The sequence below is a fragment of the Chenopodium album genome, chromosome 15 (genome assembly GCF_948465745.1).
Source record: "Chenopodium album chromosome 15, dcCheAlbu1.1, whole genome shotgun sequence".
Lineage (NCBI taxonomy): Eukaryota > Viridiplantae > Streptophyta > Magnoliopsida > Caryophyllales > Amaranthaceae > Chenopodium > Chenopodium album.
The window spans coordinates 2522775-2538555 of record NC_137848.1 but is presented as its reverse complement, the minus strand read 5'-3'; the positions used below and the strand labels follow the sequence as shown (position 1 = coordinate 2538555).

At 34.0% G+C, this 15781-nt stretch overlaps 1 protein-coding gene across 1 annotated transcript; it reads right to left on the bottom strand.

The window, feature by feature from the left end:
* Positions 1 to 716: 716 nt before the first annotated feature.
* LOC145581565 (histone-lysine N-methyltransferase, H3 lysine-9 specific SUVH4-like) lies at positions 717 to 15002 on the bottom strand. Its single transcript, XM_081638578.1, has 17 exons — positions 14875 to 15002; positions 14742 to 14797; positions 13575 to 14624; positions 13286 to 13351; positions 12497 to 12550; positions 11571 to 11625; positions 11375 to 11484; positions 9881 to 10057; positions 9558 to 9656; positions 8728 to 8826; positions 6636 to 6685; positions 6457 to 6545; positions 4102 to 4261; positions 2500 to 2605; positions 2235 to 2426; positions 1514 to 1750; positions 717 to 890 (listed from the first exon to the last, which is right to left on the bottom strand). The coding sequence occupies exons 3-17, from the start codon at positions 14580 to 14582 to the stop codon at positions 777 to 779; spliced, it is 2616 nt and encodes an 871-aa protein (XP_081494704.1). The 5' UTR covers positions 14583 to 14624; positions 14742 to 14797; positions 14875 to 15002; the 3' UTR covers positions 717 to 776.
* Between the last annotated feature and the right edge of the window lie 779 nt (positions 15003 to 15781).

The window sequence follows — 15781 nt, the reverse complement described above, 5'->3', positions numbered from 1 at the left end:
ACTAAAAATCTCAACCTGTGAAGCCTTTTGGTAACAGAAAAAAAATGCTAATATAGAATTTTGTAGAAGAATGGGAAGTGGGTTTTAGAATTTGGTGATTAAGAATTCACAAAAATATATTGTCAGTCTTTATTTGGTGTATTTAATATTGTTTTAAATGAGGTAGATATAAATTTCAATTTACATAAATGTCCTTATTCTCCACTTTTTTCTTTTTTTTTTTTTTTTTTTGACAATGAGAACTTCATAAATATAGGCAAATTACAACCTTATTCTCCACCTTTATTATTAATTTATTAGTCATTTTACACCATTTTAATTCCTCCCTCCCCTCTCCCAAAACTTTGGGGCCAATTCAGGGCTTTCAAGCCTATGTTTCTTAATTTCGTATCCAAAATATGGCATATGCATATTGCACAAATTATTTGAACTTGCCTTTAAAAAAAATAAAAAAATAAAAAAGGAAAAACACACACTAGTAAAAGATCACGTTATGGGGTTAATGAATAATGCAAGACCACGATATAGAATTTGGCAGCCAACGAAGAATATTTTAACTCTGTTTGACTCTGCTAAACAGCTACAACGATTAATATTGCCTTCGTTTTTACAAATTGATCCTTCTAGTTCTTTGTGCAATCGTCTAGAATACTGAAAATTGCTGTACATAGAAAAAATTAACTCTGTTTGAGCTACAACGTTTGTAGAATGGGTCAATTAACTATGGCAAGAAATAATAGGAATTGTTGAGCTTCAGCACCAGTCAGGGAACTACACTAATACAAACGTTTCCGACAATCTACTGTACCGCAGAAACAAGGCAGTACTTTAATTTTTCCGTCAGAGCCTATAACGCTATCCAGTGCGTACCCATAGTCGTAAGTCAGTTCCTGTTGCAAGAAGCATACATCAAGTCGTAATCAGCAGACAGGTCTCAGTGTATTTAAAGGGGGAAAAAAAAAAGGAAAAAACTTGAAACATAAAGAGCAATTGCTAATGACTTCAGTTAGAGCAACAATGAGGAAAGGAGTGAATTAAAAGTAACCTAAACCAATCAGAAGGTTGTACTTCTCAGACAAATGACAGATCAGATGAATTCATGCTTGTTACTTTGTTAGTCATTTGTTTCGGTATTCAAAATATCAAATTTCACTACATGAACACAGAATATAGTTCCAAGTACGAAATAAAAACCGTTTTTATTTGCTATCGTAGACCTAGTTATTAAGGTACCACAGAAAACTGGATGGCTGAATTGGAATGACTTTGTAATAATCAATGATTAGATCATTAAATTTTAAGCGTTGATACAAGGTCATTCAAATCTGGTAATTTAAAATTTCCAAAGCAATTATTAAAATTACATCATTAATGCAAACTAATCACATCATTAATGCAACAACGAGAAACATGTTTAAACAATTATATTCTGAGGTGCATTTTCAAAAAGAAAATCCAGTCCTCCAAACATAAAGAACAGAATCCGGCCAAGCAGTCAAAGGAGTCAAAATACCTGCATGGGCGGTATATTGTCTGCAGCAATGAGCACAATGCGAGCTAATCGTAAGTCATGGTGTGCGCTCAAGATACATTGCACAAATAAATTAGGTTCACAACTGTGATTAATAAATCTAGCAACGTTTCCTCTAGAACCTGCATCAATACAAAACTCCGGTGTACCATCTAACATCGTCTTATCAATCTTTGGTATACTTATAGCAGAGGACACCTGTACATTTCCTAAGCGTCTCTGAAAATAGAGATTAAATATTATTAAAGGACGATAGTTGAGGATTGTACAAAAAAAATGTTTCTAATAATCAGTTGTACTAGGCAACACGAAAAAACACGATGTTCAGCTAAGAATTTGGTTGACACCACAAACGAATGATATACTTGGTATCAGATACAATATTCCACGAGAATCTAATGCGAAGCTCATGCAACAGGCCATAACATGACATACAAGAGAACATATACAGGGTCTTAAAATCCAAGGCTTAAAGAATAAGGATGATGCATCCATAACAGTACTTATTTTGTATTAACATTGTCACTATGCACAGTGCTCACACTTGCAATATCTAAATAGTTAGTAAACAACATCCATTCAATTTAAGAAAAATTATCACATCCCCTTCCTCACTTCGATGTATTGTCATTGATACATGCAATTACAAGTGGCAACTTGTCAATAAACAATAGCAGACATTTGAATATAGTTGCAACATTACCTCTCTTCCTTCGATCTCATTAATGGTGTGCAAGCAATCAATTTCAAAGATGTATTCATTTGACTCATCTCCAGCAATGTTATCAAGTTCATCACTTCTTCTCACCACTCCGATGTATTCGCAAAGCGGTGCACCTGAAGGAATATAATCCCATGACCTAACAGCCCAACCCTTGTCAGGGGTACGGTACACCTGCTCAAAAGACAAAAGCACAGTTAATGTATGATACATGATAATTAAAGATTTGATGCTATCAAAATCAAACCTCAAGACGGTATTTGATTTTCCTTTGAGATATGCGATTTAGGCATCCAGGGTTGCAGCCACAGTTTGGTCCACATTCAAAGACAACATCCTTGGGCTCAGCTAACCTGGAAACCATAATTGCTTCAATAAGATAAAGTTCCAAGAAAAAAAATAATAGAATACAACAACAAAGCCTTAGTCCCAAAATGATTTGGGGTCGAATAACATGAATCGTCATAAGGAATCATCAGCCAAAGAAAAAAGTTCCAAAACAAGATAACCACTTAAAAAAGTTTAAAATAAGGTGTGTAAAGTGAGAAAACGTAAAATTTAAGAGTGTCATAATATAGTACCAAGAATAAAATTTAAGAAAGTTTTAAAAGAGTAATAGTGGTAAAATATGCGAGTAAAAAACATAATGGCTTGAGAAAACTTTAGCAAAGAAATAAAAAAAAGTTTATCAAACACAAATTGAGTGAATAATAATAGTAAATGCTAAGTTAAAATAAACAAAAGTAAATACTATATTATTTACAACTTTGGAGGGCTGCATGAACTCCTTAGAAAAATTTGTTTATGAGTGTTAAAAGAGAGAGAAAAGAATATGGATGCATGTGATGAGGAGAAAGATAAAGAAATGACAACCTCAAAAGAAAAGAAAATATCTGTTGCAAATAATGTGTAGCATCTATTTTTGGCAAAGGTAAAGGTAGTATTTAATCATGATACATTGTTGACATGAATTTTCTCCACACCGCCCTGTTTCAACACCATGTTTTCCTCAATCCCCAAAGCACACATATCAGTATATCACTATCAACCCACCCTCTAGAAAGTTTTCTTAAGTTAACCTCTACCGATCCTAACACTTTGCATCTTTTCTCACTTGGTCTCCTTCTATTCTTCTAACATGGTCAAACCACCTTAAGCAATGTTCCCTCATCATGCAATCAATCGATGTAACCCCTACTATCTTCCAAATTATCGCATTCCTCAATCAATCCTTTTTTATATGGCTACACATCCATCGCAGCATACACATCTCTGCCACATTCATTTCATGCACGTGGCAATGTTTTACAATTTACATCCAACATTCTCTGCCATATAATAAAGCAGGCATTATTGTCATTCGGTAGAATTTACTATAAAAAACCCCATTGCACTCTTCCATTTCAACCAAATCGCTTTGATCCTATGCGCTATATTTTCGTCCAACTCTCCATCCTTTTGAATTATAGATCCTAGATATTGCACCTCATGACAATCATCCAATTCAGGTCGTTAAACTTACAAATCCAAATACTCTGTCTTATGTTTGCTCACCTTCGAATTCCAAAGTTTGTATTCACAATTCAAACTTACTTTCCATGCACATTTCTATGATAACAACGTACCAAGATTGAACAAAAAACAATATCAAAAGAAAATGTAAATCAAATAGGCCTAAGCCATATAAAGACCACACCCACACCCCCATCCACTGATTAAATTAATAACAATAACAGGAAGAAAAAAAAAAAAAAGCATTAGTGTCTAATTTACATTAAAGTATGCAAAAGAATTCCATATATAAAAAAAAAAGAAAAAACAGAAAAAAATAGTAAACTAAAAACCTCACCTCCCACCATCACGAAGCACATAAGGGAAATCTTGTCCATTGAGTTTTGCACAAGCACAAGTTTTGGGGTTTGTGCAACTCCCCTTACATGAGCATCCTGGCGCACCTGGGGGCAGCTTCACACTTTCTGCAACTTCTACAGTCTTGATATACGTAAATTCTACAAATATTGCATCATCACAAAGTAATTCAAACTTAAATGGTTTGCCAGCTGTCATTTTATTCAACAAATATATAAAGGACAGATAATGTCATGTCCCTTAATTAGATTCCTACTTCTAGCATTTATTCCTCACATAATAGAGAAAAGTAGAAATCTAATTAAGGGACGAAGGGAGTAGTAATAACACAGGGAGGAGGGAGTAAGGTATACACCCTTTCTTTTCTTGATTTTTGGCAAATCTTAAGGCCCATTTTATTCCTTTTTTCTTTCACACCTGTAAGTTGTGGGAGAATTTAAGAAATGCGAAATAATGCATACATATACCGATGATACTCCCTCCATGTTTAAATAAATGAAACGTCTTCCTTTTGCGGCCGTATTTAAATAAATGAAACGTTTCCTTTTTTTAGTAAATTCCCTCTATTTTTTAATAATATTCTCTACATTTTTTTGTCCCTACAAAACCCCTTACTTTCTTCTCTCTCATCAAACTTATACCCCACTACCTATATTTAAACAAGGAGGGAGTAGCTTAATTAGGGATACTTTTTAAATCTATTATGATAATAATGTTTGTGACATTGGTACAAGGTAAAATTCATAATTTTAAAAAGGATTTTTATTATTTCCTCCGTTCTTTTAATATTGCACCGCTTGCCTTTTAAAGAAGTTTCACAAATATTGCACCATTTCCATTTTTAGACAAAAAATATCATTGTTCACACTGCAAATATCCAACATACCCATACTTTTTTCACACTTATTCTTAAGTTTATGTTTATCACATGGACAATTTTGTATTTTTTACCTTTCTCTCGATTTCTTTTTCCCACTACCCAAATTATTGTGCCCAACCTATATGGTGCAATGATAAAAAAAATAAAATAAAATAAAATAAATAAAAAAACAGAGGAAGTATATAAATTAAAAATAAGTGGCCCAAAAGATGAAATTCTAGCATATGCAAATGAGAAGACCCCTTAAGTATGCTCTTTCACAAAGAGATGAAAAGAAGGTAAACGGACAACCTAAACAAAATAACTTTACACCTTAAGATTCCAACAATTCCCCCCTTATCAGTACTTTAATTATTAATAATTTTATCCCTTTACCTTCTTTACTCCCTTCCATAAACAACAAGCAAAGAAGATATGTTACAAGGAAAAAAGCCAAGGAAGTTATTTAATTTAAATTGAACTTGTGTAGCTCACAAGGCCGTGAGTGACTTAGCTTACTCAATCAATCAAAGCCTTAATCCCATAAGTGGGGTCGGCTACATGAACCAAAAGTGATTATTCTATGTAGTCATCGACAAAAATCTTCCTACTCCATCCCTTACGAACCAATGCTTCATTCTCATGCAAATCCATATACTTCATATTTTTCCTAACTCCTTCCAACTAAGTCATTTTCAGTCTCCCTCTCCCTCTCCCTCATTTAACCCCTCCATGGTCCCACTCTTCCACTCTTCGTACCGATACACCCTCGAGTCTACGCCCTACATGCCTAAACAACGCGACGATTTTGCCTTAATTTGTCTACAATGCATGCCACACCTACTTTCTCACGAATAACCTCATTTCTGATTCTATTTCTTAGAGTGTTCCCGCACATCCACCTTAATATGCGCATTTCCGTAACCTCTATCTTTTTAATGTGCTCTTCCTTAGAAGCTCAATATTTAGTATCATAGAGCAACACAAGTCTTATGATAGTCCTCTAGAATTTTCCCTTCAACTGTAAGGGAATGCTTTGGTCACATAACACTCCCGTGGTCGCTCCCCATTTAAGCCACCCCGACTTAATCCTATGGGGCACGTCTTGATTAATGTCACCATTTTTCTGGATGATCAACCCAAAAAAATTAAAACATTCACTCATGGTCAAGTCCTTTCCATCCAAACTCACCACATCATCACTTGTACCCCTTTGAGTCTTACTACGACTTAGCTTAAACCCTCTAGATTCCAACTTTTGCCTCCATTGCTCCAATTTGGCATTAAACCCAAAAAAAAAATCGTGAAATAAGTGAAAATAAACGTTGGAGAACTGAGCATTAAAGGAATAAGGACCATGAGGTCCTGACTAAAGTGAGCAACCACAACATACGGTAAAATAAGAATAAAAAAGCAAAGCTACTAATGACCGGATCCAATTACTAACACCACGCACAGAAACTATAGCAAACTTACCTGGGGGACATATAGGAGGGTCATCAACTAAATTTGTCACAGGAATGCAATTATCTTCAAGACCATTGCTAATATCACGGCAGACCAACCTTCACAAAACAATATTGTAATAAGCAAGCAGATTATCTTGAAAATGAAAGAATTCTGTCACAGTTTGAGACTAATGTACAAAATCTTACCCGGGCAAGTCTGAAACAACCTTAAGCGGGCATCCTCGAATAAATTGGACCTGAGAAAATTGCTTGAGTTAAAAGTCCCACAATACATGCATCAAGAATTAACCAATTGAACCTAAACAGCCATGATCTTTTCATTTCATGGGTATTTGATAGCACGCAACTAGAATATTTGAAGCAGGTTCAGACAATAAAAATGAAGAATCAAACAGTATCAACTTCAGATTATCTGTCACAGAGATTTGCACATGCATACAGGGAAAAAAAAGAAAGAAAAAAAAAAAAAAAAACCTCCTTTTTCAAAGTTATCAAATTTGAAGTACAAATGAGCAAACGACATTTAGAAAATCTATTACACTTTCTTAAAAAAAAAGGCTCTATGTTTCAACTTTAACCTAAGATAACAGGCCTTGCTATTGGCATCCTAGTAAATGAATCATATGGTCAGCTCATCTACAAATTAAAAACCTATGCTTTGATTCTAAGACATGGTTTTAAACAACCTGATACATAATACTTGTAGAAATATCCCAACCCCCCATAAAAGGGAGGCCCTATCAATATATTTAGAGTAAGATTAAATTTGCTCAATGTTAACAGGGTGTGATAATATACTGTTACAACTCCAGGAACTTGCTCAGGAAGCAGCTATCTTGAGCTGCCCAAAACCTTCACAAGCTCCTAAATACACATTTAATACAAACTATAGAAAACAGACACTGATACAAATGTCTAGTACTGGGTACATATTTAAGTGTCGAACACGTTAGGGTTAAGATATGGACATGGGACAGTGTACTAAATTTGGACGCTGGTGCAAGGACAGGACATTTTTGAAACAAATTCCAGAATTGAAAAGAATTGCATGTTGCCATGTTGTATACACAATTACACACATTTAAGATAAAATCAAATACTGGATCAGGTCAAAAGTATAAATGTCAAGCCCATTTGTGACCATATATCTCACAATCTTTCCCTCATTTTCTCCTCTTGGACAATTTACTTAGTAAGTGTGGTTCGAAACAATAAATGTGCCGACTTTGGAAAGACAGTACTTTTCTCATTATTGAAATCCTATGCTAAAGGCCTAAAGCCTTGTTTCAAAAAAAAAAAAAATCCTACGCTAAAGCCAGCAGGAATATCCAAAAGCTTCAGTAAATTTTATAATTCATATAATTCGCAAAGAAAGAACACAAAATAAAAGCTCTTACTGCACAATACAGCAAAGAGCAGATATGGGTATACCCCTATCGCTGTGCAGATGTGGGAAATATCCAGGGGCTACAGTGTATTTATAATTCAGATAATTACATAGAACATAAAATAAAAGGTCTAACAATACAAACGATAATGTGCAAATGTGGGTGGTTTCTTATCCCCATGCATGGCTAAACGGGGATCAGATTATGAAGTGGTCTAAAATAGATATAAAGAAAGTCACTCTAGAAACTGATTTTAAGAACAATGGGGCATCAGATTCTCTCATTCACAGCATAATTGATGACCAAATAATACTCCAATGACTACTAGAACTTGTCTTATGATACCATCAAATCTTTCCTCAACATTCTAGGTTTGAAAGGTAGCACAGACAGGTATTACAAAAATTATTTCAAAAAAAAGAGCCAATTATATGCGAGATTCACAGCGTATATTCAACGTGAAGAAAGCATTGCCAAATAAAAGTTGTCAATAAGTAAACACCAACTTGCTAGCCGACAAAAAAAAAAAAGAAAAATGGAAAAAATATTGGGAACACAAAACACTGACTATAGAACTCAAGATATATGTGAATATGTGATATTAACAGCAAACATCCAATTTGAAGAAAGCATATGCCAAAGAAAAATTGCCGCCATAGATGAGTAAATACCAACTTGCTAGAGGAACCAACAAATAAATTATGGAAACACAAAACAGTGATTATAGATATGAAGATAAGCTTCCTCAATTCTTTCATGTTCAAGCATCTTCAGTGCAGCAAATTTACTATCATATTGATGACTTAACAACAGTAAGATATCTTTCAGCACGTCAGAAGAACAAGCAAATCACTTAGGAGTTAGGAACAAAATTAAATTCAAATATCAACCTGATTCATAGATAACTTTGGTTGTCCTTCAATCCGTTTTAAACGGTACTTATAAACAACATGGCCTCTACACCCTTTATCAGCCCAAGAATCAACAACCTGCATGTATTAAATGCAAATTTGGAGGATCAAATAACCACAAGATCCGTAGATTACAGTTAACTCAAGACGATACAATTCATCAAATAAAAATATTCTGACAATGAAGACCTTGCAATAACTGATTTTATAAATATGAATCAATTGTATTAATGACAGGAAGCAGTAATATTACAGATGAATATCGTGTATGGAACAAAGAAACCATTATAAAAGCAACAATATAGTAATTAATCAACTACTCGACGGGTTATCCCCAAAAAAAGAAATTTTAGCTTCAATTATTCCAAAACAGGGACTATCAAGATCGCAAGGCAAACTACCAGGGAGTGCAAAATGAACATTTGCACAAGGGTCTTCATTTTCAGGGGCCAAACTCCTGAAGCTAAAATATAATCTCTACTTCAATCAACACGAGGAAACAAAAGTTTTACAATTATAAAATATAATCTCTACTTCAATCAACACATGATGTTTTAGATAATAAGTTGTGTTTGGTTTATCTATTGTTAATTTTATAAAAAAAGTAAATTTTATGTTGTACTTTTATGTTGTGGAGTACTTTTATGTTGTAAGAAAAGCAGGGAGAGCAGCACCAAAGCATGGGTAGTTGTAGAAAATATTAATAGAGTCTCAAACTCTCATTAATTCACAAAACGAGAGCCCCAAAATTAAGAAAAACAAAGTTTATTTTTTAAACCAAATCTACTTAAATTAAGCAAGCAAACTACCTTGTACAATCCATCATATGAGTAAATTTTTCCAGAGTAACTGCCAGCATTTTTACGCCCACGGATTACTCTAATGGGAACAGATTGATCCATGCTATTCTGCAAGATTACCAAATAGTTTAATAGAAGAAAATCTAAAGACTTGGCAAAAAGTCAAAACGAGCAAGAAGCCACTGTGAAACTACAAAATGCACTGCGGCATGAAGGATCTTTTTGTAAAGAATCAAAGACAAAATATTATCCCAAAAGAGATACAAGTAATGGTTTTGAAGGAAAGATATCAATAGCTATAGCCAAAGTACGAAAATTCCCAAGTCACTCACCTTCAAAGCAAGATTACCTCGAACCAAAACTTGATCTTCCTGCTGTAATTTACTGCCAAGCAAGTCATGGCCCCCCTCACCAGTGTAGATAATATCATCTGCATTATCCAAATCATCTTCATACTGGCCAGACATTACTATGGCCACAGCAATCGGCAAAGTACACTTTTTATGTCCCTTTTGCATAAAATTAAAAGGCAAATCAAATTGCAATCCTTGGATTATTTAATATTAGTTTGGTTGGCTTTATTAAAATGGCATGAGCTTGTGATGACAGAACGTGAAACAAGGATTATGTAGACAAGTTCAATAACTCAACGCTAGGCTGATTTACAATTGTTGTAGCGCAAACAGAATCAAACCACCAACTTTATAAAGGTTTATTACACATGATTGTCACTAATTGCAAAGAACACAAACAACTTAACCAGAAATTTAGTAATACAATCTTTCCCAAAGCAAATAAGGAAGAATAGGCAGTGTGGAGAAGAAAAGAAGCAAAGCAAACAACTAAACATATCTATATCAAAACTTAAGTAACCCAAACAAACAAAACCAACAAGAAAGGAGCAACAAATCCCAAATAAAAAGGGTAAAATATAATTTCACCACTTTTTACATTACAATATGCAAATTTAATAAATCAATATGGCTAATTTTACATACGGTCAACCCTCACTCAATAGTAAATACTCCCTTGGTTTCTAAATAAATGCCCCACTTCTCATATATAGTCGTTACAAAATAGTAGAGCTAATATTTTATTGAAAAGCACGGAATATGAGAGGGAAAGAAATAATAAATTAAAAAAAAAAAAAGTAGTGGTGGATTTAAGTAGGGACCATGAGATGAGAGAGAATTAATATTTAAATGGAGTATGCTGCCAAAAAAGGAAGTGTATAACACTTTTAAAAACAAAAATAGTAGAGCGAAACCAAGTGCAAATAAGGAAATGTTGCAAAATTTATGAAACTTCCTACAATGGTAACTATTTTAATATTAGTGGAACGGTTGAAGTATAACCTAAGGTTAGTAAAGCTGTGAAGTACTAGGGCCTGGTTCTCTACACCTTGTTTTCAAGAGCTTAGTAATTATTCTAGTTATATCAAACTAGATCAGATCATAAAGATTCATCTTGTTTCCGTTTTCTTCGTACAAAATCTCTTAAAATCTGAACTAAAATTAGTAAATTAAATATATGAAAATGTAGTGTAGAGCTACTTCGTACATCCTACCATACAAAACATATTGTTGATTTAATAAAGCGGGTTCTTTCGGATCATTTTATCAATTTATATCAAAAGAATTGTTTGGAAATGTTCTTTAGAAGGAAAAAAAAATAGAAAACAATGTAAATGTTATGCATGAAATTATTTAAGAAAACATTAAAGATAAGAAATGAATGTAGAACTAACTCATGAACCAAATAATAGGGGGAAATTATGACCAATCTATCCGTCAAATCTCATCTCAACTAACTCTGAAAAACTTTACCTTTTTGGCTTTAGATTGTCCAATATAATCAATCCCATTCAGCCAATGACTATGAAATCCAACAGCAGTCATCTCAGCTCGAGAATAAAACTGATACCCCACATCAATTCCTGCCCATTCCACAAACAACGGAATCCAGTTAGTTTCAGAACTGAGAAAATAAGAAATCCTTCTTGCTCGGGTTACATGCACCAACCAGGAAGAGAGCCAATTGTCTTCTCAGGATACAATATTTCATTCTTCTCTCTCATCTGTCAACACATTGTAAACAAGTCAACAGTGAATGCAAGTACAGCTTGTATTGATTTTGCTGCAGGGTCTACAAAATGCATGGACAACAGTCATATGTGCTTCACAACAACAGCACCACTATATTTTTCAATGTATGACTGATAAAGCAACAACTATATTGTCGACATGACATCAATTGAGATGTAAAAGTAAGTATATTACAGACAGGACTGAAGGCATATTGATATAAGTAGTAAAAAATTAGAGTATAGATGAGTGTAACAGTCTGAGCCAAAAGGTTTACTACTCTACCATCTAAAGCAATGACATTTGTAGATTGATATAGCAGCTGAACAATCTCAATTCCATTTACGAGTATTATTCACATTTTACAGGATTGAGTTCTGAAATGCCAACTTGCCAAGAAGCTAAGACCTGAGCAAGTAATCTATATAGTATTCCATCCAGGCACAGAAATTAAGTTACAGAGCATTACAAGATGTGAAGAAACAAGGGAACAATACGTCCCAGAAAAAACAGCCTGGCAGAAGTGTGGAGGACCATATTCATCTCTTATGGATACGAAGAGCGTTAAAAGTGCCAAAATTGGCTAAAATACTCCCGGAAAACCTCATACGTCAATTCAATCTCCAAAGTTAAGAAGATCAAATCAGAAGCATTCAAATTCTCTTTATAATATTTTCAACTTTTGGTAAATGAACATTTTGTATTGGAATATAATCCAATTCTAGCAGCTTAAATATTTACGTAATGAAATCTAACATGCCAATGTGTAACCATAAAATCAAGCACAAAGTATATTTATTACCTAAAGTGATGCATTTACTTATTGTCTAGAGCAATGTAACTAAAAAAAGTGCAAAAACTTGCCTTCGTTAAAGCCTTGAGGTCAGGCCGACAAGAAGTCCGCTTAACATCTTTCTCCTGTAAATGAAGCCAACAAATTAATTCCACATCACTTCCATATCTATCCTAATCCTTCAAGAAACTGGACAAAAGCGATGAAAGAATAGGCTTAATAGAGGAAAAGCTAAACAATGTAAATTGCATAGGACAAAAGAATAGCCCTTAGATGTTCAAATACAAACTTGTACTCTGTTCTAAGCATATTCAAATGTGTGCTTCCTACACTTGCATCAATGAACAACCAAGGTTTCAGAATGATAAATCTCAAAAATTAAAAAATGGCAAGAAAAGGAGGGAACTAAATGATATTTGCAGTCATGACCATGGTAAAGATCACACAATGAGAAAGTGTAATATCTCACAGTGATGTCATTGTCTGAATCAACCTATCAAGATGAGTAACAAAGCCCTTAACAGCTTGAAAATAGTGGCTGTCAAGAAACTTGTAACCAAAAGAGCCAATAAACAGATGCAAAGTATTTCAAACAGCATCTCACATTAAGATAAAACAGGTAGAGGGAAAATAATAACAGAGATCTTGTAATAAAATCTATCTCCAAAAACAATATAAGCAGAATACAATAGTGTTTATCAATAACACATTCTCCCATGCAGGAGCTAAAGAGTTAACACAAAACAATGTTGAAAAATTGACATTTAAGCATAATTTTGGTACATATACTTGACAAATAATAGCAAAAAGATTGATCATAATTGCAAAGTAATACTTCGTGTAGAAAAACACGCCTTCACCTTGGACGTTGAAGATTTCTTTTTCTCCTGGGCAATCTCACTTCTCTTGCGCCTCTCCTCTTCCTCCTAGATGAAATTGGTATGTAAAAAAGTAAAGTTAAATCTAGAAAACACAGTATCAAAATAACCAATACTTTCCTAGCTGGTAGAATTTTTTAATACATAACCTTTTGGACCAATAAGTCATAATGTCATATGAATGTTTGATTGACATGAACAAAAAATGGTTTTTTTTTCTTGCTACTCCATAGATCTAATTGCAATAAAAATAAAAATGTAATGAAGATACCTGGACACATTGAAGGTAGTATGTATTAAAGATTCTCAAAGTCTCCTTTACCCTAGCATGATCACTTCTTCCAGCAGCATCAGGAGGGGCTCCATCTTGTTTCTTTGCTTCCTTTTCCCAGGCTTTTAATGCCATATTAAACTGATTAGGTGTTTCACAATTAGAAGCACGGGTTACTTCATTCACATATGAACATTCAAAGTCCAGTTTACAGTTATCTTCCTTAGGATGGTCATGTTTACATCTTTTAGCACTAAATATGTCCGTAGCAAGGGAAGCATCAAGTGATCTCTTATCATCAACAGGACTCTCCAGTAGAATATTGCGATTTTCGTTATCTTGCTTGATATGAAGTCTAGGGCTTACTCTCCTTTGCATTGGAGTCGTCGACATAGTCTTCTTCTCATTTTCATACTCACGTTGAATAGTAGGGCTTATAGTCTTTGGCATTGGAGGCTCAAGCAAATTTTCTTCATTGCCTTGAATTCTAGGGCTTACTCTCTTCTTAATACTAGGTTCTTTGGAAGTATTCAGTTTCCCATTGGTCACCGTAAATGGGTGAAGCCTGGGGCTAAGTCTTCTCTGAACTTGACTTGCTTGACTAACAGAAATCGAATGCACATCAGGGCTTATCCCAAGTGAAACGGTATCTTTTTGCGGTGTTACAGTACTTCCGAGATTCTCATGGAGCCTAGGGCTCATCCTTCTTTGAAAATTCGAATCAGTGGCCACAACCTTAGGGGTAGGGGTTTTAGAATGAGCAATGATTGTAGGGGTATCTACTAGCTCCTTTGTTTGGGCGGGACGACGGGAATTGGGGCTTAGCGTTCCTTTAACACTAGATTGACCAGGAGGTGAATCTATCTCAAAAACTGAAGAGTTATTATGAAATCTTGGACTAAATCTTCTGGGAACGGAACCCGAATTCCTGGCATCATTAGACTCAGTATGAAGCCTAGGACTGAGTCTCCTCCGGAATTCCCCATTACTCACATTCCCTAAATCCATCAATTAAGAATACCTAATACTTGAATTTCAAGAATAATCAATCTGCATAACAATTATAACCCAAAATTCACATTGTTGATTACCAAATTTTAACCAAAGCTAGACAAACACATTGCTCGAAATCAAAACGAAAAGATAGAAGAGAAAAAAGAATTATACCTCACAATTCACAAACAAACCCTAATCCGTCGCAATTCAAGCACCAATTACGCTACCTGGAAATCGAAAAATGTAAAAAGATTGAAATTTGCAGTGATTAAATACAAAAAATTGAAGAATTCTTGAAAAATACCAGTTAATCACTCCAATTCAAGAATGCATGCTTGTTGATTGAGTGATTAGCGAGTAGCGATTGACTGCTGCTCCTGCGACTCGATTGAATGCAGATTAGTTTGTCTCTACTTCAGTGTTGCCTTTTTTTATTAGGGTTTTTCGAAAATTAAAATTATGGAGTGTTATTATTATTATTATTATTAAAATATTAATAAGGGGATTTTTGAAAGGTAAGACCTCAAAGGCGGGAACTTGGATGTTGTATACTTGTATATGACTATTGACTTGGTCATACACTCATACTTCTCATGCACATTTTTTAAATTTTTTCAAAATAAGGTTTAAATGAACCAACTACATTGCGATGTGAGACTTTTATAGTGTGTGAAAAAATATACTTCATATATTGTATGTGGAAAAAATAAAAATAAAATAATAAAATGTATAAATATTTTTAAAATTTTGAAGTAGCTAAATGATATGTGCTGATAATCTAATCGGTACGTAAATTAATTTACGAAGTATTTTATGGTGGAGTTTAGGTAACAACTATCTCTATTACGGAGTACTTCATAAAAGAAATAGTGAAGAAGGCAAGACTCTTGGACAAACAATCCACATAGGGCTTCAAACTCCTTTCAATGTCCAAAATCAATTTGGACATATAATTCATTTTGCACCCAATGGCTTATAAGGCTAGCCCAAGCTCAAAGTGGTCTACTAGGAAAGAAATCATCAATTAATATCAATTCATATCATAAAATATAAGGAAAATATATTTGTGTGAGATGCTTTCCATACAGGTCTTAGGAAAGTAATATCATTAGCCATATTTATAGTAGGATATGATTTAATAAAAAGTATTGATATGATTAGTGATTCATATTTTTTAATGTTATGGTAAATTGGTAATACATCTTTTAGGT